The 23,978-nt window shown below is 40.5% G+C and overlaps 1 protein-coding gene across 3 annotated transcripts in view; it reads left to right on the plus strand.

Annotated features, from left to right (window-relative positions):
* The window catches only part of TTLL7 (tubulin tyrosine ligase like 7), a 178,156-nt gene that overhangs the window by 133,427 nt on the left and 20,751 nt on the right, over positions 1-23,978 (plus strand). For all 3 annotated transcript variants that reach the window (XM_044002763.1, XM_044002765.1, XM_044002764.1), the window contains exons 14-18: positions 1,889-1,975; positions 8,189-8,384; positions 11,201-11,403; positions 12,647-12,781; positions 17,186-17,266. In XM_044002763.1, coding sequence (XP_043858698.1) covers positions 1,889-1,975; positions 8,189-8,384; positions 11,201-11,403; positions 12,647-12,781; positions 17,186-17,266 — 702 coding nt within the window. The remainder of the gene's footprint in view (positions 1-1,888; positions 1,976-8,188; positions 8,385-11,200; positions 11,404-12,646; positions 12,782-17,185; positions 17,267-23,978) is intronic.

Below are 23,978 nucleotides of genomic sequence, written 5' to 3' on the forward strand. Positions count from 1 at the left end.
GTGCTTCTCATTGCAAGGATTTTCAGCAGATTGATCAGCAGATTGAATTATTTTACAAAGTTGTATCACATAAAGATATTTATAAAATGAAAAGGCTTTTTCTCCTGTGACGCTACTTGTGTGGTACTGAGCAAGGCATTTAACCTCCCTAGGCCTCAGTTTCCTTACCTGTAAAAGTAGAATGCCATTAGATGGCATCTCAGGTCCCTTCCCATCTTATGATTTCCATCTTGCTGACCTCCATTTATAAAGGTGGCACTGCTGACCCCTGTGAGCACTGAGATGTGCTTTTTCTAAAAACTTCTAAAATCTGGTGGTTGTATGTTTATGGATGCACCTGCTGCCCATTCGCTTGGCTCAGTCTCCCATGAATAGTACAGTAGTACTTGTCACACAAGTGGCAAAAGTTTGAGATAAAATAGTATGCCTTGAACGGTTTTTCCTCCGTGTCAAATTCCTGTCCTGTCTCATAGCTTTGATCAAAAAGTGCTTTAAAAACTGAGTGTCATATGATTTTACTAAAAAAACCAAACCAAACCAAACCCATAATATGGTCAATTTGGGCACAGCTAGAGGAGGAGATGTAGAACTCTTATTCATATTTTAAGATAGAGAAATAAAAGGTTATTTTAATTTTAACCCCTTCAGGGTTATCCGAGCTATTCGTTTTCATATCCATCCTCCACACAAAAAAAGTATTTTTAAAATCTAGATTATTTGGCATAGATTTTGTTTTGAGAAAAAGAAGTGTCCCTTGGAGGAGAAAGAAATAGGTGTGAGAGAGGACAGGGAGTTAGTGCCCCCTTCATAACTTTCCACTGGCATCTAAAGCTCATGGCCAGCCCATCTGAGAAAATGTACTAGGAAAGAAAGGTTCATTTTAAAGTTGCTTTTCCTCAAAGTACTCTGGAGCCTCTCTTTATTGCTATTCTTAGAGTTTACCATGAGGGTCATCCCACACAAGTCCCCTGCCGTCTTCCTGAACAGGGTACCAAGACTTGATTGTTCTTCACCAGAGTAGCACTCTCCATAGCAAATATTTTTTTTAAAAAATAGTGAGGCTCTATTGTAAGTAGTGTGGGCCGAATAACTAGCTCACAGAACGATCAATCAGCCTCTCTTGGTGTAGATAACTCAAAAGACTATGACTGTTGCTCTGCTCTGCCCAGCCTGCACCTGGTTGTATGTTCTGATGATTTTTCCTCCTGTCTTCAGAGAATGTCACGTTGGAGAACATTACAGAAGCTGGAGTGTTGGAGCACAGTACAGAAGACTCTCGATCCACTTGTGGACTGGTCTTACTATCACTAAAAATGAAAACATTTCATGAAGTTTCTAAAGATGCTATTGTAAAATTTAAAACAAACCAAACAAACAGAACTGTTTAGTTCAGGTGTGCTAGTTAGCCCAGGACCTGAGGTTAGCCTGGCGTGAAGAGAAGCCACTAGACCAGCAAGAATCTGCAGTCTGTTGAGGCTTACTGCCATCTGATGGGATCTCTAATGTAAAAAATAGTTTATGAAAAATGACTGGGGAAAAATGGGGATGGACTGCCAGGTTTTTGTGTTGTGCTTTTTTCCTAAAAAAATAAAATTATTGGGCTGATTGAATAACTTGAAGTAAATGTATGTTTTAAGGACAGTGCCATTTAGAAGACAATGATTCTCTTGACCTCTTACCCCATTGTGTAACGTATTTCAGATATGTGCTACCTCTGGTTCCAAATTTTGGCAAGATGTCCTTCACCTGTAGGCTTCTATGGCCTTTCTTTGCCTTTCTTTCTAGTAGAAGTCATCAGGTTCAGTAAATGATCTCAGAAGCCCTTGCAGCCCCCCACTGAGTTGCATTCCCTAATTAAGGGATGATGGATTTAATTCACATTTTTTAGGAAGAAGATATTTTGGACCTTCTTGAACAGTGTGAAATAGATGATGAGAAGTTAATGGGAAAAACTGTCAGACCTCGAGGACCCAAGGTAAATTCTCTTAGCTTTGGGTTAAAAGTAGATGCTGCTAAATCGTGTTATTTCTTCTTCCACAGTTATCGTGATATCATCCGATCGTGCCACAGAATGTGAGATATTGAATCAGTGGCCAGTGCAGGTGACAGTAACAGCTGCCAGGAAGGTTGTTTTTGGCCCATGAACATGGGATGACATAAGATCTGTTGGCTTTTCCTTCTGGTTCCTAGGTCTTGCCTTTACCTCTGGTCAGGCCTAACTGGGTCAATCAGTAGCCAGATATAAGTAGGCATCTTGGTATAAACATTCTTCTCCCTAATGGTTTTCTTTCCCATCTCAGGCCATAAAATCACTGAAATAGCATGCGGTGCAGTCAGCCCTGCTCACTGTTGTTGGTGTGACCCTTCCTCTCCTCGACTCTGTCACTGCCTTACTTTCCAGGGGCTCTCTTGTTGTACTTTGGTGATGTACAGTTGGGGGATAGTAATGCTTGATTGCTATGTGTTCCATAGGGAGAGACCACAGCCTAATAGTCTGGAAAAAGGTAACCTATAGTCAAGTGTTGCTTCTAAATCGTTAACCGTTGGATTTGAAGCAGTGTTGTGACTCTGGAGACTGTACGTAGTACAGAAAAGGAGAAATTACTTAGCCTAGAAAAAGAGAAAGGTGATGAGTTGGCTACAACACAGCATGTGTTCTCCTCTACTTTCCTTCTTTCTTTATACACAAACATCTGGACACGCACACATGCATGCATATAGCTGTATTGCAGTATATGTATAGCTTATTAAAGGTTAGAATTCCACTAAGGCTTTACGTGCACGTATGCATGCATGCATACATGCATACACACATACATACATGCATACATATATCTAGATAAGGTGTCCCCCAAATCTGAGTTGTTTTAAGCACACATTTGGGGCAACCTATATATGTGTAAATATATATTTGTGTACACATACACATATATAAACATACATACATATACATCCATGCACTATATATGCAATATATATATATGCTTATATATATGCACATATAAAATTATATTTTATCTAATCCCAGAAAAAAAACAGTTTATTAAGCACAAATATATACCAGGCATTATACTAATTATTGGGGATAGAATTAATAAAAAGAAAGGCAGCCCCTGTCCTCAAGAAGTTTACATTCTAATGGAGGGAGATGGCATACAAAATGAGGCAGGAAACTTGGAGATGGCAGAGGAACACCCGAGAACATCTTGTACCATAGAGGTAAAACCACACAGAGTGGCATGATCTGAGAATCCAGTTTCTGCATTTTGTAAAGGAAGGTAGTTTGGTGCTCCATCTTCTAACCCTCCAATCAAAGGACAGGAGGAGGCTAAGGGAAGTGGTGTCAATCATATGTTATTAAATATATTATTAAAACTTGCCATTGTATAATTTGATTTACTATAGTATGTGTTATACATATATAACAACTATAAATTACTATATTGTTATACCACATAATTATATACTTTATTATATATTACATGCACACATACATACATAAACACAGAGAAGGTATCCCAATGTTTTTGTTAATTATAGAAAAATAATTTCAAAAAAGGAAAAGAAGAGAAGGCTGAATAACCATTTTTGAGGGCAGTTTTAGAAATGATTCATAGGTGATTTTATGTACACATAAGTATACACATTCATAAATGTATGCATCTATATGTTCATATATATATATACACACACATATGCAAGTATATTTTATATTATACTACTACATATATACTCCTGTATGCATGTATATATGGGCATGTGTATTTTATACACACATGTAATAAATTTGTGGATGAATGAAACTGAGAGAATAGAGAAGATACCAAGAAAGAAAAATTGATGAATGCGATTATTGTAGGGAAAGAGGAGGAAACAACTTGAAAGACTGATATCTTATATTGTTTTTCTGAGCCACAGGCTTGGTTACAGATGCCGTTAAAAGGGCGCTGCTTTCTGAGCTATCATCATGTTTACAATGGCTCTTTGGTGGTGGCAAAGAACAGGAAACTAAGGGGGTACCCATTAGTTGGGGGATGAAACTTTATTGTGTAGAAGAAATGATGAAGGGGGCATTTTCAGAGAAACCTGGAAAGGCTATTTTGAACTGATGAAGAGTGAAGTGAGCAGAACCAGAAGAGTACTTTATCCCTACATCTTTCTCTTGAAGACATGTGGTGCGAGGAAATCTAATGCCTAATAAAACACCTTATTGAACAGCTTTGCCTGATGAGAAGTTTTGGGTTTTTTTTTACATCAGTACTAAACAGGCCTTTCTGCTCTTTGTTCTTGGTTTCTGGTTCTACCTTTTAGCTCCCTTTTGTCACATGACAGCCTTTCAAATACTTGAAGACATTGATCTTGCCCCATCAGCTCCCCTATCCCCTATCCTCTCCTATTCTCCTAGTTAGATAACCCCTTTGCCTTTAATTGATCCTCACATAGCATGAACTCTTTGCATCCTGGTTTCTTGATTCTGGAGATTTTCCAACTGATCACTGTCCTTTGTAAAATGCAATACCCAGAACTGAACTCAGTCCTCTGGCTCTTTTATCACCAGGGTGGATTAGACTGTGAGGTTGTTACCTTCTTTGTTCTGGACTATTGAGTCTAACCCCACATTAGTTTTCCAGGGCAGCTCTTTCACATTGAGTTGGCACTCTAGAGTGTATCAATACCAACTTCTGTATTAGCTAATGTCTTCCCTATCTTGTATTTTTCAGTTTTATTTATGACCAAGTGATTTGGGTTATTTTTCTTCCTGATTGGGATGTTTTTGAAACCTGACCCTTGCCATCCCCTTTCCGGTCTCTCTCAGCTTTGTATCATCCTCCCATTTGATAAAGACGCTATCTGTGCCTTTTTCTAAGCCCTTGATAAAAATGTTCAGTATTATAGGACCAAACACAAAGTCCTGAAGATCCCAGATGTAGACTCCTTCCATGCTGACATGTCTATCAGTGATGTCTTTTGGGGTCCAGTCATTTAACCAGTTCTGAATATGTAACACATCATCTTGCTCTCTCTCCAGCTTTTTCTATAACACCATGAAGCACTTAACTGCTTTGCTAAAAATCTAGGTAAACTAAAATCTATTGCAATCACCTTATCTCCTAGGCTAGGAACTCGGCCAAAAAAGAAAATGAGGCTCATCTGTAATGACCTGTTCTTGATGAAGCCAGGTTGGCTCTTGTGATCATCATTTCCTTTCCTAAATGTTAACTAATTGTCCCTTTACTAACTCAATGCACTTGTTAAATTGAAATGGGACAATTATTTTTGTTAATGCAAGATAGCAGCATTTCAAGTGATCGAAATTGGTATTTCGGAAGTTTACACTTCAAGTACATTTCTAGTAGTTTGTTGCTTCTAATGTATGTGTATTGTTACCCATAGACCTTGGAAGGAAGAGAGTTTCAAAGCATCCTTTTGTTTTGGAAGTCACTTTGCCATTTGTATGCTATTGGACCAATTGCTATGCTGGTTTGGAAAGGAGAATTATGTCTTCAACTACTAGAGCTAATTTTTTATGAAGTCAAGGTTGAATGAAGCTTTTCAACTAGGAGAAGTGATCTGATCAATTTATATGTTGGAAAGGCTGAGAGATTACTGAGGAGGATGAAAGATGATGTGTACTGTTCATGTCTAGCCTCCATTCTGTTTAGGTGCTGTGGTGTGTGTAGCCTGTGCCTTTGTGACTTATTTTCCTGTTGTTACTCTTTGAACAATGTGTTGGCTGGCTCGTGTCTCACTTGAATATGTGGTTGGTCCATTGGGCCAGACTATACAAATGTGATGGAGGCTCAACCATTCATTTACCTTTATTTATTAAAGGTTTGAGTAGTATGTGCGCCATTCAAATCCGTAGAGAACTTTGGAGATTGTATCATATCTTTTAGATTTAGGGTGAAGTTTCTTCATCAAATCAAAAAGTTTGACAAATGTGTTTAGTGTCGAGATTTATTCAGTATCTATTTGAGTACCTTCTATGTATAAGGTGCAATACTAGGCACTAAAGAAGATGTCAAGGAGAGACGAGCGATGACTCCTGCCCCCAAGATGTTTAAAATCTACTAAGGGAGATAAGACACATACACAAATAAATATAACTCAAAAGATTATATGATAAATGTTATAAGTGAAGTATGATGATATACAGAAAGAAACCTTACTGCAGGCTGGGGAGACAACAGAGAAGACTTCATGGAGGGACCATCTTTGAGTTAGGGGCAGAGCTATTTGTCACTTCCAGCACTTACTAGCTGTGTGACCCTGGGCAAGTCAACCCCAATTGCCTTAAACATCTGGGGCCATCTCCAGGTGACCTGACGAATATCTTGCCAGAGGACCCAGATGGCTCTGGACGAGAGAGTGAGGCTGGTGACCTTGCATAGCTCTCCCTCACTTAAATCCAGTTCAGTGGAAGTCATGACATCACCCCAATATCATGGTCCTCTTCAAGAACAAAAGACAAACAACAACAATGGCAACAACCATCACAACTACAACCACCAACCACAACCATAACCACAATCCCCAACAACAATCAACAAACAATAACAAACAACAAGACAGTTGAGTTAACTTTGGAGTGATGCTAGATTTCCATAGGTGAGAGGTGATAAAAAGGTTATAGGGGACAGAAAGAGTGAGCACAAAGGTACAGGAAGGCATAGAATGTTTTCAAGGAATGGTAAATTAGTCTGAGCTGATTGGTTTTTAAGAGACAACTTTAATGTTATTGGTGCTTCATTACATTTAAACCATTTCTTATAAAAAGAAGCTTGCATCCCAAAGTATTAGGGCAATTTTCCCTTCCTTTACATTTGGGATAAAAGTTGAGAAAGACCAGCCTTCAGATTAGCTCGTATTGCAGGCACTTTGGATGGTATCTACATCCTGTTCAGTCACAATGGGCAATTGTTATTTCAGTGGACCCTCTTGATGCCCAATAATTTTGTCACATATTATGCTTATGTTACCATGTCTTTATTTTCCCTTAACACAGAACTATGACTGTTAATACATTGCTATCGTAATCATTCCCATTAGTAAGAGGAGGCATATGGTGTGTGTAGTAAACCATCCTTGAAATACCTAAGTTGCAAATACATCTTATGCTAGGCTGGGCATGTTCTTCTGAAGTAAGGCCTTCCCCAATCCCCACTCCTCTCTTCCTTCACCTGGAATTCTTGAAAATGAGTCATGGAGAAGGATTAGAAACAGGTGGCTCTCAGCAGAGACCTACTACAACATGATAGCATGACATTTGGAATTTGTGCTAATACATCCTTCAACATGATTCCTCCCTGCAAAAGTAAAACCCCCAAACAAACCCACAACATGTTAATTTCCACATTATATGCTTCATTTATTCTGTAGCATAGGGAAAGGGAAATGGGATTGCTTCACTTTGGTAAGAACATCTGTGTTAGAATTAGGCATCATCTAACAAAAGACCCATGAAACGTATGACCAGGACGAAGATTAGAGAATATTTTTTAAAATTCTATTTTTTATCTTTGAAAATATAACAACAAATTAAATGTATCAGGGATACTTGCTTGACGCACATACGCTGAGGGGGCAGGATCTCTTGTTTTTTGGTCTGACTTCTAGCTGTAAAATTGAGAAAATTGTATTTGAGACAGACGCCCCAAGCTGCCCCTGCCAGGGTTATAATGACTTTCTGAGACGCTTCTCACCTTTGATTTTAGCCACTTAGCTCTCTTCATCCTGAGCCTTTGACTGTTGTCCATAAATGACACTTTATCTCAAATCTCAAACACAAAATGATAAAAATAGCTCTTTCTTTGGGGTAATCAGGTGAGGTGGGGCATGGAGGCAGTGTGGGACAGTGGAAGAACTACAGATATTTTCTGTCTTTATGGTCTTGGGCATCATTCACCTTCCTGACCCTCAGTTATTACATCTCTAAAATGGGGGGGGGGTGGACCAGAATGGGGTTTGAGATCCCCACCACCTCTTGTTCTTGGTGATCAGTCCCATGGTCCTAGGAACATGTCTCAGAACACTCCTTAGATTTTTTTGTCAAATGACTTTTGGTGGTCGTTAGCCCCCTTGGGATCCTAAATTAGTTCTGTACCTTTCAAATAAAAGGGAGACTTCAGATGGCCAGTGTTTGCTCTAATTTTTACTCAGATGATGCTGTTATAATCTTTTATTTTAGCCTCTGCATTCCATGCCTGAAAGTGCACAGATATTGAAAAAGCAGAAGAACTACAGTAGTGAGAGCAGTTATGAAAGCTCTGAGGAGTCCTCTGAATCAGAAGAAATTGAGCGCGAAGAGTTCCCGGGTACAATTGCTGAAAAGAAAGCCGCCTATGATTTTGATACCTGCAAGTGGAAATTTCCTCCACAGCCCAGTAAGTTGATTAATTTTAGCTTAAGAAAAAGGCAGTGAGTTGAGTACTTAAAGATACCCCCTTCCTTTCCCTGCTTCCCCCCCACATCCCTTCCACTAGAGGGGAGGAGAAAGAATAGTCCTAGATAGAAGGAGATGCATGCACAACTCTGGCCCTATGAAGACCTACGGTAACTTAAAACTCTGGCTCTGTTGTGAATGGGTCATTGGTGCTGCTAAGGTCCCTTGTTTGAAATGGGCATTTTTGATCAAATCTGGCTTATGCAGATGTCTGGAAGTTGATTTGCTGGCTACACTGGCCACGCTCACCGAGCTACCCACACACCTTCTCTGACTCCCCTAGTGTCCCTTCTTCCATCTTCCCCATCATTTGTCTGCTTTCTCCCACATGCCAACTTGCATTTTCTCATTGATTCTAGGGCTGTTGATCCGTGACAAATGATAGCCCTCAGCAGAATTATGAGGCAGTTTGGTGTCTCTGAATTTTCCATTTTAGATCTCTTCTTTTTAGGTTGCTTGTTTCACCATATTGATTCTTATGACCTCTCTTGGACATTTTCCCCATGTTTAGAATTTTTTTCCGATCCCTTCCCTCATATCAAAAGTCATCCACCCTATTTCACGACTTGATAAGGTGACTTGCTGCTTAATCGAATGCCCAGGATCTTTATGGCCAATCGCAGTTTGGTGGAGTGCTTCCCTGAGGTGATATTTGCGTTCATACAAGAGGTAGAATAATGTGAGAGTATCAGGCACAGTGGCAGGTCTAGTGGGGGTAATCTCCTCCTCAGAGATCTTTTCCTTGGCCTTCAGAGGAGACCTAGCCTATGTAAATAATTCCCTGTTCTTTCTCAGTTTAAAGCTAGCCCTGCTTATAAGGGTGCATGTTGTGTGCACTCTACTTCAACATTTGTTTCATTCTGTTATTAATTGTGGTTTGGAGGCCGTTGAATTCTTTGTTTTATAGAGTGATCTTGGCTGCTTTGGATGTTTCTCTATGAGTTGTCTTTTCCAGGAAGTTTGTCTCATACTGTTTCTTCCTTTATGTTTTGGGAGCCAAAGCTCCTCTACCCACAAGTAATCAATCTTTCCTCCCTCCCCCTGGCTTGGATAATGCTATCTACTCCACAGTAACATTGACTGATGGGGGAAGGATTTAGATGAAGGAAGGTCAGGGCAAAAATTACTGGTTCAGGAACGATCTCAGAGATAACATAATGTTATCTCAGAAACTGTTCTCAGACCAAAAAGCTTATAAGCTGTGCTCAGACAAATGGGTGCATTAAAATATAATATGAGCATTGTTTTTCATGTCTTCTCGGTATCATTCTTCTCTTTTGAAGACTTTCCTAATATATGCTTTCTCCCTCTGTTAATCATATTTTATTTTTATGATCTTTGGAAAATACAGCAAAGGTTGGCTCCTCACCTTGTGCTTTGTCTTTACACTATCTCACCTGAAGAACACTGTACACAAGCTTCTTTACTTTCAGAAATGAATGCAAATGGCTGGTAGAAAACCATCTGATTTATAGGCAACTGCATATGCTTAATGGAACCACTTGAAGGAGTTCAAACCTCCTCTCTTTAAATCCTTCTCACCCCCATTGGGATATACTGTGCACTCATAGAAATATTTTTGAATTTGCATATACAAACTCTGCCTCTTCTGAGCTGGTTCAACCAAATGTTTCTCTCTCTACGTAGCACAAATATAATTGCATCTATTGAGGGCGGGTCTATTGCCTCCCCCCACTCCCAACTCCAAGGCCTGTGGCCAATGAGCTTACCTAGAGGAAATGGTTTTTCTTTTGGGGGTACACGCACAGTGTGATCAGGAGCACGAAGCTGATGGAGGGAAGGGATTTTTTTTCTCTGTATTTTCCCAGTGCTTGGTAGTTTCTTGGAGGTAGTAGACCCATTCTTAGAATCAGGGATTTTTTTTCCTCGTATATTGGGTAGGTGCATTTTTTTATCCCACAGAATTTTTAAAAGGTAAATCATATATGTTCTATGCCCGTAGGGCACCATTTAAAGGGGAACCACTTTAAAGATATCTCTCCCGTCTTTGTTTCTTTCTATGTGTATATAACATTCCTTTTTATAAGGATTTACTAATTTTTACAGCTAATGAGGGAAATTCTATCTGCTTTCATAGGTATTCATTTCAATTCAAATGTTCATTGAGTACATCATACAAAAGCTCATGTACTAGGAAAAACAGGAGATACAAAGATGGACAGGTGTCAGTGAAGAGAGAGTTGGAACTGGAGTTAGGAAGATGTGAGTTCAGTCTGGCCTCAGACACCTAATAATTGTGTGACCTGGGCACGTTACTTCAGTACCACCTGCCTCAGTTTCCTCACCTGAAAAAATGAGGATAATAACAGCAGGTAGTTTTCAGGAAAGTGCTTTGTGAATTTTATAGTGCCTCATTAGCTACTGTTAGTATTCTGGTGATATGAGGGGAGACTACTCCAGCAGTGAAACCAGAGATTCTGTTTTGATATATGGGTTCAGCCTGTTGACTCTGAGGTGTTCCTTCTAGTTCTCCACTTCTGTGATTCTTTGTAAGTTTTCATTCATTTGTGGCTTGTGGCATTTCCTTTCTTCACAGCCTTCGCAGGGGGACCTTCCCTTTTAGAACAAGACTGAAGTTCACCCCAGTTCAGTGTGTGTGGCTTACCATCATGTTTGCTCTTAATGTCATCTGTACCACCGACTCTTTGTCCACCCCTAGTTTCCTGCCTTATATTTTGTCTGTCCTTGGATCTGTCCATTGGCGCTACAGAGATCTAATGCAGGTCTCCTCCTCAGGCTCCATCAGACGCTCTGTCAGTTGTCCTCGATCCATCTCGGCGAATCCGTCCATGATTGACCACCGCCCCTTTTCTGCTAGGCAGATGATCTCAATCTCCCGCCCAGCTTCTGGGGTCAGGTCTCAATCTCTAAATCGTTCCTCTTCTTCCTTGAGGAGTTTGCCCCAACCTAATGGTCTGGATCACCATGAGACTCCAGTGGTAAGTGATGATGAACTACTTTATCCCTTTTCATATCATAAGAAACAGAATCCTCTAAACTGAATTTGAGCAGCCAAAAGGACAGAGTTGGAGGCAGTTCTGATCCTGAGATACTGAAGTCATCCAATGGAGCTGCCATATACCCTAAGCAATGACCGCTCAGAATTGGGCCTGATGCCGCTCAGTCTTGGATTTCACCAAGTCCACTCTGTTACCAGAAGAACAGAAAGAAACTTCTTGAGTGATAGAGCCTGAGGCCAATGTTATAAGGGGGAGGGGCCCTTGGGTTGAGTTTTTAAGTTGCTGCTTATTTATTATTATTATTATTATTAAGTTATTGTTTATTATTTAAGTTTTATTGTATTGAAAATCACCCCAGTTTAATGTTTTTGTTTTTATTATTTCTCTCTCTCTTATGTTGCTGGGAAATATTTACTGCCCTTTTCCCATGCAAATATTACAAAATGGAATTAATTGTTTAAGTCTCCAAAGATTTATTACCTGTTATTAGCTCCTTAGAGAGAAAATGTATCTATAAACTGAGTAGTGTTTATGTGCTTCCCGTGCATGTGGAGAACAACATTTATTCCAATCCACCTTTCAGTCTCAGGGAATTATCCTTAAAAAGTTTCACAGAATTTCGTTTGCCCACAGGCATACGTTTTCCTTTGAGTTTTTCCAAACACCCTACTGTGTGCGTGGTGTACCTTTGCCTCCCTGGGATTATCCTCTTCAAGTGGGATCTGACAGTTTAGGTTTTTTTTTTTTTTTTTTTTTACATAAAAGGCCTTGTTATTGAAGGAAGAGCCAAGATATGGCAGTGATTGAGTTTGGCCAATGAACAATCATTTTTCTAACCAAGAACAAGTACCTGAAGCCCATGTACAGAATGAAGTTGATAAGGTTAAAATGTTTGAGCTTTTTTTTTTCCCTTTTGGTGTCTGAGTTCAGGAAGGTCCTGCTTCTTTGGTGTGTGAAAGGCCCTCTGACATTCCTACCCTTTTAATGTCAGCCTTGCCTTGTGAACAGACAGCCCATTGTCAGATGATGCATGTGCTCTTTGGTGATGTCTACAAGTTATTACCGCTAACTGCTATTCCACCCCCCCCCCCCGAATAAATGTTTGCGTTTCCTTGTTATTTAGCTGCTACTGTTTTTTAAAAGTAATTCATTTTAACCAGAAACATCTTTCCCATCATAGCAAAATAAAATTTCCAAATATCTGTCTTTCTTTGAATTTAAGACTGATCCTTTGCAGCATCTGAGAACAAAAGAACAAGAGGAAGAATTTACAAGGCAGACCTTGTTTATTCTCCGAGATATGAAGATCAGGTTCCCAGGGAAATCGGATGAAGAATCAGAACGGATTATCGAGGATGTAAGTGTGTGACATAGGCTACAACCTGGGGCACTTTAGCGCTTTTCTCAGGGTTACTAATGCCTGCCCAGCGGTGGGCTGCTAGGTGACAGACATAGTGCACAGAAATAGCTGTTTCATCATGAGCTATGGGGCCGTGTTCCAGAAATATAAGGAACACCGACTAATGGTTTTTATTTTCTTCTAATTGGTCACAAAGAATTGCTATCTGGTAAAAATTTCTCCTGCAAATATGATTATGAAGAAAATATAAATTGGAATTTGATGAAATAATCTCAGTAAATGTGCCACAAAGATCTCCTTGACTTCCAAGTCAGTCAATCAGCAAGCATGTTATTAAGCAAATGCTCTTGCTAGCTGTTGAGGATAGAAAGACAAAAGGGAAAAATGCTCCTCTCCTCATCAAGCTTCTGTTCTTAACATCACATGCATATGTGAGCTTGTACGTTGAGTGAAAAATGAGCCATCACTCAGTCCAGTCTTTCATCTTATATATGAAGAAACAAAGACTCAGCGAGGTTAATTGCTGACTTGTCCAAAGTCTCAAGAAAGTAAGTGTCAGTGTCAGGATTTGAACCCATGATCTCTGACTGTAAAACTTATTTCATTAAACCTTATTGGGTGAATATTTTGAAGAGAGAAAAAAGATGTTTTTTCAATAGACATGAACAACCATGTAAAGAGGAAATATTAAACATACTGAAAAGGAAGAAAAAATCAGAAAATTAGAATTTTTATTGCAGAGGCAAGGGGAGAAGTTCTGGCTGGTATACAGGATAGGAAAAAAAAAACTTCCACTTAATGAATAGAGTAAACATTGCCAAAGAACAGAAGGTTTTCCTTTTACAAATACCTACACTGGTTTCTGCAGTCCCTTCTAGCTTTACAATTGTGTTGATTCCAATGCCACTCCCTGTAGTGATTTCTTTTGGGGAAAGTTGTTATTAAGGTGCTTTGAACTCACTGGACAGGGGCATAATGTACATCAAGGTGGTCTAAGTCTTGTTCTGCATTCCAAGCATTTTCTTGACATTTATTTCATGTTGTAAAATGAAACATCTTTCAGGCTGGCCTAATGCAATTGAAGAGTGAGTTTGAAGAATTTAATTTATTTTTAAATCAAGTCCATGTGGTTAGAAATGGAATTAGAGAAACAGGACTGTTCTTTCATGAATCCCAAGTGGCCACTTTTGCAAATAGTGATCTCTTTAATACCAGTAGCATCTTGGGTGATTTCTCTAGTTGTAAATCTAGGGACGCTTTGATCTCAGAAGAATAAAAGTACAAGTAATCCAGAGTAATAGCCAGTCAGTCAGTAAGCATTTATTAAGCACCTACTCCGTGCTTGGTACTGATCTAATATACTGGGGACCCAAAGGCAAAAGACAGAACTTACAGCCTAATGGGTTATATACTATGAAAACAACCTTGAACAAACCAGATGGAGACAGAATAGATGGCAGATAAGCAACAGAGGCAAGGAGTTAGAATTAAGGGAGATGAGCCAAGGCTTCTTATAGAAGGTTCCTAGCTGAGACTTGAAGGCAGCCAGGAGGCAGAGGTAAGGAAGGGGAGACTTCTAGGCTCAGAAAGCCAGTGGGTGGAAGCACTAGGGATGACTAGCACATAAAGGATAACATCACCCAGCACCTGTATGATTGGAAGAGAGGGGTACCAGGCATGGGGCAGCAGGACTGAGAGCCCATAGATGGGAGAACCAAGGAGGACCTAGCCTGCCCTGCTGTATTAAAAGAACATCAAGAAGCAGCCTGTGGGGTCCTCGGGGCAGGACTCCTGGGAAAAGATGAGAAGAAATTGCCTCCCATGGGAGAAGGGAGTGTCAGAAATCCAAAGAACCAGCTTTAATCAAGAAGGCAGGAAGGGCCTGCTTAGCTTCAAGGTGTTTATCTTGTTGTAAAAATAGCAGTGCCACAAGGTGACCTGTTTAGAAATGACACAAAGCACCTGTAGGAAAACTAGCCCAGGGCTGCTCTTTTCTAGTCCTTTCTAGAACACTGAGACCAACAGCAGGACTGCTGCTTCGAAAAGCCAACCCCTAGCCTGCTAATAGCGCAGACAGAGGGGAGATGGGATCCGGAGGTTTTTAGTGAGAAATCGTTTTCCCTCATCAGTCGTACCACTTACTGTGTAAATAAGGTATCAAAGTGTTCTTTTCAAGCCTGTACTTTTATTAACTTACTTAAGTTGTTTACTGCTAAAAAATATTTTTCCTCCTAGCCTGGGAATATTTTCTTTTATGGAGTAAGGGCACCACCCAGTGGCTAATATTAACCTAACAACTGCAGCCCTGTGTTGTGAGTTTGGTTTGGAATTTTGCATTTCCTACCATTGATTCCAACCTCTTTCAGCCATCTTGTTTTTGAAAAGGGTGGTGGATGGGGGAAGCCTTCTGGCTTTAAATTTTTCATACCAGAAACTGACATGGTAAGAGCAGGTGAGCTTAATCTTTAATAATTTAATAATAATTGGGACAGCTAGGTAGCACAGTGGATAGAATGCTGGGCCTGGATTCAGGAAGATATGAGTTTCAAATCTAACCTCAAATACTTACTAGCAGTGTGACCTTGGGCAAGTCACTTAACCCTTTTCATGGACATTTCCTCATCTGTATAATGAGCTGGAGAAGGAAATGGCAAACCACTCTAATATCTTTGCCAAGAAACTCCAAATGGGGTTATAAAGTCAGACATGACTGAAACGACTGAGCAACAACAATAAGAACAATCTTCATCACGCCGAAAATAGTTTGCACTCAGATTGGGGGAACTTTATATCGTCCTACTAAATTTAAAACAGTGAAAATGGATCCCTGTTTCTGAGCTCTTATTGTTACCTAAAGTTATGGAAATAACTTTTCTAAGTGAAGACAAGAATTGTTTACGTAGCACATTAACTGCATGTCACTGTTTCTCAAGCAAATCTGCTTTTCTTATTGATGAAGAGGAACAACTTGAAAATAATTAAGGGATATGATTTTGATTTCTGGGTAGTCTGACTGTATTATAAGCATACATTCCTAGAGCCATAAGCTGTAGGGGCCTTACCAGGCCACAGAATTTGTGTGTGTGTGTGTGTGTGTGTGTGTGTGTGTGTGTGTGTGTATCTGTGTGTATGCATGTGTTCATCTCTGTATATATCTGTGTCTATATGTTTGTGTCCACATATATACATTCAGATTTAGCTGACCTTTATTTCCATGTGGTATAACTAGGTGTTATTACCCCAACTCCCAGAACTTATGCTCAGAAATCAAATTTAATCATATTTGTGTCCCTGGCAGACACTGCTAAACATCATAGCAAGATAGCTTTTTAAAATGTCTCCTTGATTGCATATCAAAAGCATAGTACAATTTCTAAGACAATCTGACTCCCTAATTTAGCTAAAAATAGCTAATCACTGACATATCCATTTTCAGTTTGCAAAATGTCTTATATAGATTGGTCCTCACAACACCTCTGTGGGGTAGGTATTATTATCATCATTCCTATTTGAAAGATTTGGAAACTGAGTTTGACATGTTAAATGACTTGCCCAGGGCCACACAACTAGTATGGGCCAGAGGCTACATTTGAATTCAACTCTTCCTGAATGAAGGGTCAGCATTTTTGTTTTGTTTTGTTTTGTTTTTTTAGTGAGGCAATTGGGGTTAAGTGACTTGCCCAGGGTCACACAGCTAGTAAGTGTTAAGTGTCTGAGGCCGGATTTGAACTCAGGTCCTCCTGATTCCAGGGCCGGTGCTCTATCCACTTCGCCACCTAGCTGCCCCATCATTTTTGTTTAAAAAGTCTGTGGTTAGGGGGCAGCTAGGTGGTGCAGTGGGTAAAGCACTGGCCCTGGAGTCAGGAGGACCTGAGTTCAAATCCGGCCTCAGACCCTTGACACTTACTAGTTGTGTGACCCTGGGCAAGTCACTAAACCCTCATTGCCCCTGCCAAAAACAAAACAAAACAAAAAGTCTGTGGTCAAAGGGTATTGAGTCCAGCATACTGAATTTTACTTCTGACTGCCTTTGACAAATCTGCGTGACCTTAGGCAGATGACCTGACCTCTCTGGACCTCAGGGAGCAGGTGACTTTTCTAAAGTCCTTTCTAACTCCAGAAATTTCTTATTCTGCAAACACTTTTACTTCTTGATCCTAAGATTTCATATGTTTGCCAGCTGCTGAAAAGAAGTCTGTGTACTGTTACTGCTTTGTGAAGCAGTAGAGGCTGGGGATTCTTAATGTTGGGTATGTAGAGATAAGCCCTCTTCATCACCCGATGACAGTACTAAGGTTTCAACTCATCAACTGTTAGTATTGATCTCAGCATTTTCTTTGGGGACTTGTTAGTGGGGGAGTGATGGATTTCACTTCATTTTGTTTTTCTTCCAAAATACAGATTATGGATAACTGGAAGTATCATAAACCCAAGGTGGCTTCATACTGGCTCATAAAACTGGATTCTGTAAAACAGCGGAAGGTGAGCAATGTTCTTACCCATCAGATCTTTCTTGACAAAGAAGAAATTGGAACCTTTTAGCTGGCATCTCCAACCCTCTCTGCTCATGACCAGTACATGCATTGCAACCTCAGCATTTTGTCTAATGATTTCTTTGTTGGCAGGGTTCTGGGCTGTGGGCCATCAATACAGGATGTTGTTTCTTCTTCTATAATTCCTTTTAATAAGCTGGACTCTGAGGTTATATTCTGAGGTGTCACTTTTATCTTAGTGGGGTTTGAGTCTTCATGATATTACCTAGAGGAAAAAAGGGTGGGACAAGACAGTGGATGGCGCTATTTCAATAATATACATACACATAGACACATACCTATCTGGTAGATACTTATTAAATGTTGGTAAACTGACCTATTTACTTGTTAGTCAACAAAGATATGGATGGTCTTGTTGGAAAATCAGTCCTTTGTGATTGTCACTTGACTGTGAGTGTTGGAACCTGAAAGATGGGTGAGGAGATGGAGTAGCCTCCAGACATAGGAAGATTACCATCACTTTGCATCTTTGCTCTCATTCAGGGGCAATGCAGAGTCGGATGTGATGCTAAATGAATAGTCAGAGGAAAGATGCAAAAAGTTTAATTGACCCTGTTCTCTTGTCTCTTGCATTTCCTTCTCCCTTTCTTATTTTATGAAGTAACAGTCAACAACTTAATTGCTTAAGCATGTATTAAATATTTACTATTTGCAAAGAACAGTGATCTGTAAGTGCCAGGGATGCAAAAATGAACACTAAACTGTAGTCCCTGTAATAAGATATGCAGGCAAATGACTATAATATAACATAGGGCATTACCAAGTACAGGGGTCAAGCAGATAAGAACATTAAGGAGGGAGGGATGCTTTAGCTAGGGGATTCAGGGGCAGTTTCATGAAAGAGATGGTGCCTGAGCTAGACCAATAGCATTTCTGACCTCAGAGACGTGGGAGGAGTCAGCATCATTTGGAAGGGGTCTCCGGTGATTCATAAGTAGAGGCAGGAAAGGGTAGTTCATCTCAGATCAGGGAACAGCAAGTGATGGGATTTGGCCAGATAAAGTTCATTACATATGAAATAGTGACGTAAAAAAGCCAGCCTGGAACAGAGTAGATGCCCAGCAAATGCTGATTGAATTGAATTTTGGCAAATGTTATCCCAGTTTTTTAAAAATGAGAAATAAAGTGGATTCCTCAGATAATAAAATGGGAAACTTGGCTGATTAGTGGAAAAGCTTTAGAATATTTTAGGGCTGAGTGGTGAATACTGGGTCTTACAACTTAAGTCAAGAAGAAGTTATACAAGGCTAACTTCATTTGACTGAATTTTTAGGCCGATCAAGGAAATATCATAAACTTAGTATAATTGCATTTAGCGAAGGTATTTCACCAAATCTCTTATAAATGAGGTGGGGAAAGTACAGTCAGATGTCTTCAGAACTAGATGAATAAAAAGAACCTAAATGTGGTGTCTTTAAACTAGACATCCAAGGACATGTACATCCCTGACATAAGTGGGGTGGCGAGAAGGGCCTCCTGCCTGAAGTGGGGCTCTAGAAGGAGATACCTTAAGCAGAAGGAGGAGAATAGATCAATGGGACAGCAGTTGACATCTGGATGAATGTGACTATGCCGTGGAAGATTGGTTAAAGGACCTGGGACTGTTTACCTGGTGAAGAGAACATTTACTCTGGGCACACAATCACATTCGGGTATTTCAGAAGTCAGTTAACATTTATTAAGTGCCTACTTTGTGTCAGATAACGTGCCAAGCACTGGGGATGCAAAGAATAGCAGAAGACGATCTCTGCTCTCAAGGAGCTCAAAGTTTAATGGGGATAGAGAACATAAAAACACCTGTGGACCCACAAGAGACGTGTGGGATGAATTAATAGAGGGAAACGAAGGAGGATCAGAAAAGGCTTCTTGTAGAAGATGGGGCTTGAAGTGGGACTTAAAGGCAGCCTGGGAAGCCAAGAGATAGTGTTACACATGTGGAGGTCAGCTCATGAAAATGTCCAGAGATGGGAAATGGAATGTTTTTTGTGAGAAACAAGAAACAAGGAGGTCATTGTCCTTGGCTCACAGAGTACATGGAGAATAGGAAGGGGGAGGCTGTAAGGTATAAGAAACCTGGAAGGGTTGGAGAGGAAGGCTATGGATTTCATTGAATGGGGGGAATGGTCAGTTGCACTTCAGGAAGACCACTCTGGCATCTGACTGGAGGAGGCACTGGAGTGGGGAGAGACTTTGGGCAGGGAAACCAACCAATGGTCCAGGTGTGAGTTGATGAGGGCCTGCCCCAGGGTAGTGCCAGGGACATATATGGGAGATGTTACAAAAGTAAAAGCAGGGGGCAGCTAGGTGGTGCAGTGGATAAAGCGTCGGCCCTGGATTCAGGAGGACCTGAGTTCAAATCCGACCTCAGACACTTAACACTTACTAGCTGTGTGACCCTGGGCAAGTCACTTAACCCTCATTGCTTCAACAACAACAACAAAAAGTAAAAGCAATAAGCTTTGGCAATAGATTGAATGTGGAGGGAGAGAGGGAATATGAGAAGCTGAGGTTGTGAGCCTGGATGACTAAGACATGAGATTATTTTGGACAGTAGCAAGTCAGGAAGAGGGAAGAATTTAGGGGAACAGATAATGAGTTCCATTTTGGACACGTTGAGATGAAGATTTCTATAAGATATCCAGTTCAAGATGTCCACCAAGCACTGGCAGATAGGACACTGGAGGTCAGGAGAGAAATTAAATGAAATAGCATGGAAGGAGAAGGAAAGGGGCCCAGGACAGAGCCCTGTGGGACTCCCGTGATTATCAAGCATGATCACATGGAAGAAAGACTTGTTTTGTGGGTCTGAGGAGGCAGAACAAGGAGAAACCCTTAGAATGACAGGGCCAGATTTTGGTTGCTTAGAAGGAAAACTTTCCTAACAATTAGAACCCCTCCAAAGTGTGATGGACTGCCCTAAGAGGGCATGAGTTTGCCATTAGTAAAGGTCTCCAGGAGATACTGGAGGTCCATTTGTCATGTATATGGAAAAGGGCTTTCATTCTCAGGTATGGGCCACATGGGGTTGTCTTCCAAATCTTTGACAAAGTGGATTGAGAAGGCCTTGAACCTCAGGCTAAAGAGCTGGTATTTTATTTTCCCATAGGCATTAGAAAGCCTCTGAGGTTTGTGGGATAGAGGAACCACAAGATCTGACTTGCGCATTAAGAAGCTTACCTTGTGAGGACTCTGAAAGGTGGGTGGGTTGGAGATGGAGGAGATGGGAGACAGGGTGATGAGTGACCAGGCTACTAGATGTAACTAATGAAAGAACTGGACTAGGTGATCTCTGAGCTTCCTAAGAGATCTCACCTAAGATCCATGGAAAAGGTAGTGAGCCTGTACTAAGGTGCTAGAAGAATAGGAGTGGGAAGAAGGGAGAAGATAAGGAAGAGAGATAAGACTTGATACTTGATTTGATGTCAAGACAGAGGGAAAAGGAAGAACTCACAACAAGATGTTTTAGGGTAAGATGGACTGGGTGGTGGTTATTAAGTAATTTGTAATGATAGTAATAAAACCTGTGAACAGGAGGAAAGCTGAGCTGAGGTTAACTCTTTTGGGGGGGGGGGCAATGAGGGTTAAGTGACTTGCCCAGGGTCACACAGCTAGTGAATGTCAAGTGTCTGAGGCCGGATTTGAACTCAGGTCCTCCTGAATCCAGGGCTGATGCTTTATCCACTGCGCCACCTAGCTGCCCCCTGAGGTTAACTCTTAAACATGTTTGTATGTTCAGAAATTCAGAATAAGGACAAGTCCTTATTTAGAGATTTACCAACAGGTACTTCTGCCCTCTCCCAGAGTGAGTGTCAGCCCCCTCCCCCCCCACACACACACCTGATGGTTTGGGGCTTCATAGAGTGTGAGATCGCTTCACTGAAGCCTTTCCTCCACTTCCCAGGTGTGGTCTAATAAGTACAGCTGTTGCTAATAATACACCATGGAGGTTTTTTTTTTAATTGTTTTTTGGAAATGGGAGGATTGAGGAGAAGGAGCAGGACCCTTTTTTAACTGAATTGAACCGACCTGACTAAGCATATATTAAGTGCTTACTATGTCCCAGGCACTATAAGTGCTAGGAATACGAATAGACAAAAGCCCAAGGCTTTGCCTCATGGGGCTTCGATTCTAATGGAGGAACAGAACACTTAAAGGGGGGCTGGAGGGGCAGGGGTGGGAAGGGTATGTGGGCAGGGGTATGGTGTGGAAAAGGTTGGGACGTAAAGTACAGAGTCTAATTTGAGGCATGAGAAGTAAAAGCTCAGTTGGCAGAGCCCAAAGTGGTTGGGACCCAGGGTCTCAGAGTCCAAGATGCTGGTGGGAGGAGGGGGGACAAGGAAGTGGTGGTCCGAGGGACAGGACTATTTACAGTCTCCTTGGCTTTTTTAATTGCTGCTCCACCAAGAGTAGGATAATGCAGATTGAATCACTGCTAAATTTTTCTGTTGTTTTTTTTTAAAGGGAAGGAGGTGTCCCAGCACCGGTTATATAGAGCTTGGTATCACTGCAGAGCAGGCTAAGCAATCCTGGGGGTGCCAGGTGACTTTTTAGAGGATAACTTGGTTAGGTGGTTGCCATTTTTATGAGAGCAAGTCCCAGCCTGCATCTTTGTCATCCATTGGTTCTGGCCATCTAAATTTAGACCAGTCCAACCATATCTTGCCAAGAGTTGCCCACATTCAGAGAGGGAGAGTGAAAATGTTCTCTCTGGGGATCATCAATGGAGGAAACTGCTGGGTTGTGTCTGTAGGAGCTTGGCCAAGCAGCTCATCTTCCTGTTATCTTGATTGCTTCTGCCCGTGGCTCTCCTTGCTATTTCACTCAATTCTTTTTCCCAAACTGTATTCAGAATCTAAGTTCTTAGCTTTATGGGGGCAGGGGGGCAACGCTTCTGGGGAAAGGAGAAGGGCAGCTTTCACTAGGGCTTGTTCTATGATAACATTCTTCCATTGGTCTCTGTGGGGATAGCTTAAGAGCTTCAAGACATGCAGAGTCGTTTGAAAAATTAAGTACCATCAGCACAATTAGCACAATGTACCATTTTTATAAAATTAAAAACTCTACTTTGTAGAGATTTTTTCCCCCACCCAGTAGAATGAAAGGTAAAATAAACACCTACGCCAAACATAGGCAACCAAATGTCCTAGTGTAAAAGATGATAGATTAGAAGAGAAAATTGTGCATGGTGAGACTTTGTTATATTTGTAGCTATTAAAGAGCATTAAGTTCCAGAATATGAAATCCTTATAATTTACAGAGGCAGGCACCATAATTTCAAGAAAATGTGGAAAAAACAGGTAACTTACTGGCAAACTTGGCTAATAGTTTTATATTTAGTTGTTGAATTTCTCAGCATTTCTTTGAAAAACAGTCACTTCAGTTTTGTATTAACGTCAGAGGTGGAAAAAAATCACTCCCTGGTCAATAATTGAGCCCAGGATATGAAAAAATCCTTTAAAAAAAACCCCAAAATATTAGACTCTTGATGTCCATATGAAAACAGGCTTCAGATGATTAACAATGAGAGAAATGCTAAACAAAACAAGTTTCATCTAACATTGCTCAAATTGGGCAAAGCTGTTTAAAAAAAAAAAGCCCAACAGCAATTGTGTTGAAAGTATTGGTGGAAGCCAGGTTCACTAATACTCTATGCCGGCATATGATTTGGAATTATGTGAAAGAAGTCACCAGAATGTTCATACCCTTTGAAATATGGCAGATGACTATCCCAAGAACGTCAAAGGCAGAATGTAAAATTGCTCATGTACCAGAAGGTTCAACACAGCAAAACAGTCTGCAGTAGGTGACCATCAGTTAAGCAGTGGCTGGGTATACAAATGGAGGTATAGAAATATATTTAATGATACTATGACATAGATACATACAAATGACAAATGCTCTGATACAGAGCAAAATAAGCAAAACTGAGGAACAATAAAACTAAGAACTACCATAATATAAAATATAAACACTGCAGAACATCCACCAAACTCTCATTGATTATAATGACTAGTCTTGGCCCAAGATAAAAGATGATAAAATACACTGGTCACTTCTCTATAGAGCCCAGGTACAGAATGTTGCTTTCAGGATCAAGTGTAATGGGTGTGTCCTTTGGTTTTGCTTGACTATTGTTCTTTGTTGGAAGGAAGACTTCTGGGAGTGGTAGCCTACAGGCAAATTACTTTGGGGTAAAAACAAAAAGCATCAGAGGTGAGAGAGGCTTGAACTGGAAGGAACAATATCGCTCACTCAGGAGGTTAATAAATCGTAGTGAAAACCTGGTGAACACTATATGTCTTTATGCAAATTAAAGATTTAAAATGCTGAATTGTGTTTCTTATGCCATGTTATTTCTCTAATAGTTATGAAATAGTCTTCATTTATTTCACAGAATTCAACATGTTTTCTTAAACTCTGTGTCATGGAGTGTGAAGTGATTAGGTGTTATAAAGAAAAATTGTCCACTGACGCCAAAGAAAAGACTCCTGGTCTTGCCCTCAAAGACCTTCACTTCATGGTGGAGCTTTTCTATAGTAAGTCTCCAGTAGGTGGCGTCATTCCAATCATTACACCACTGTGATGTGGTGGAAATGCAATGGACCATTTGTCCAGAAGATCATATATCAGTGGGAAGACTT

The sequence above is a fragment of the Dromiciops gliroides genome, chromosome 4 (genome assembly GCF_019393635.1).
Source record: "Dromiciops gliroides isolate mDroGli1 chromosome 4, mDroGli1.pri, whole genome shotgun sequence".
NCBI lineage: Eukaryota > Metazoa > Chordata > Mammalia > Microbiotheria > Microbiotheriidae > Dromiciops > Dromiciops gliroides.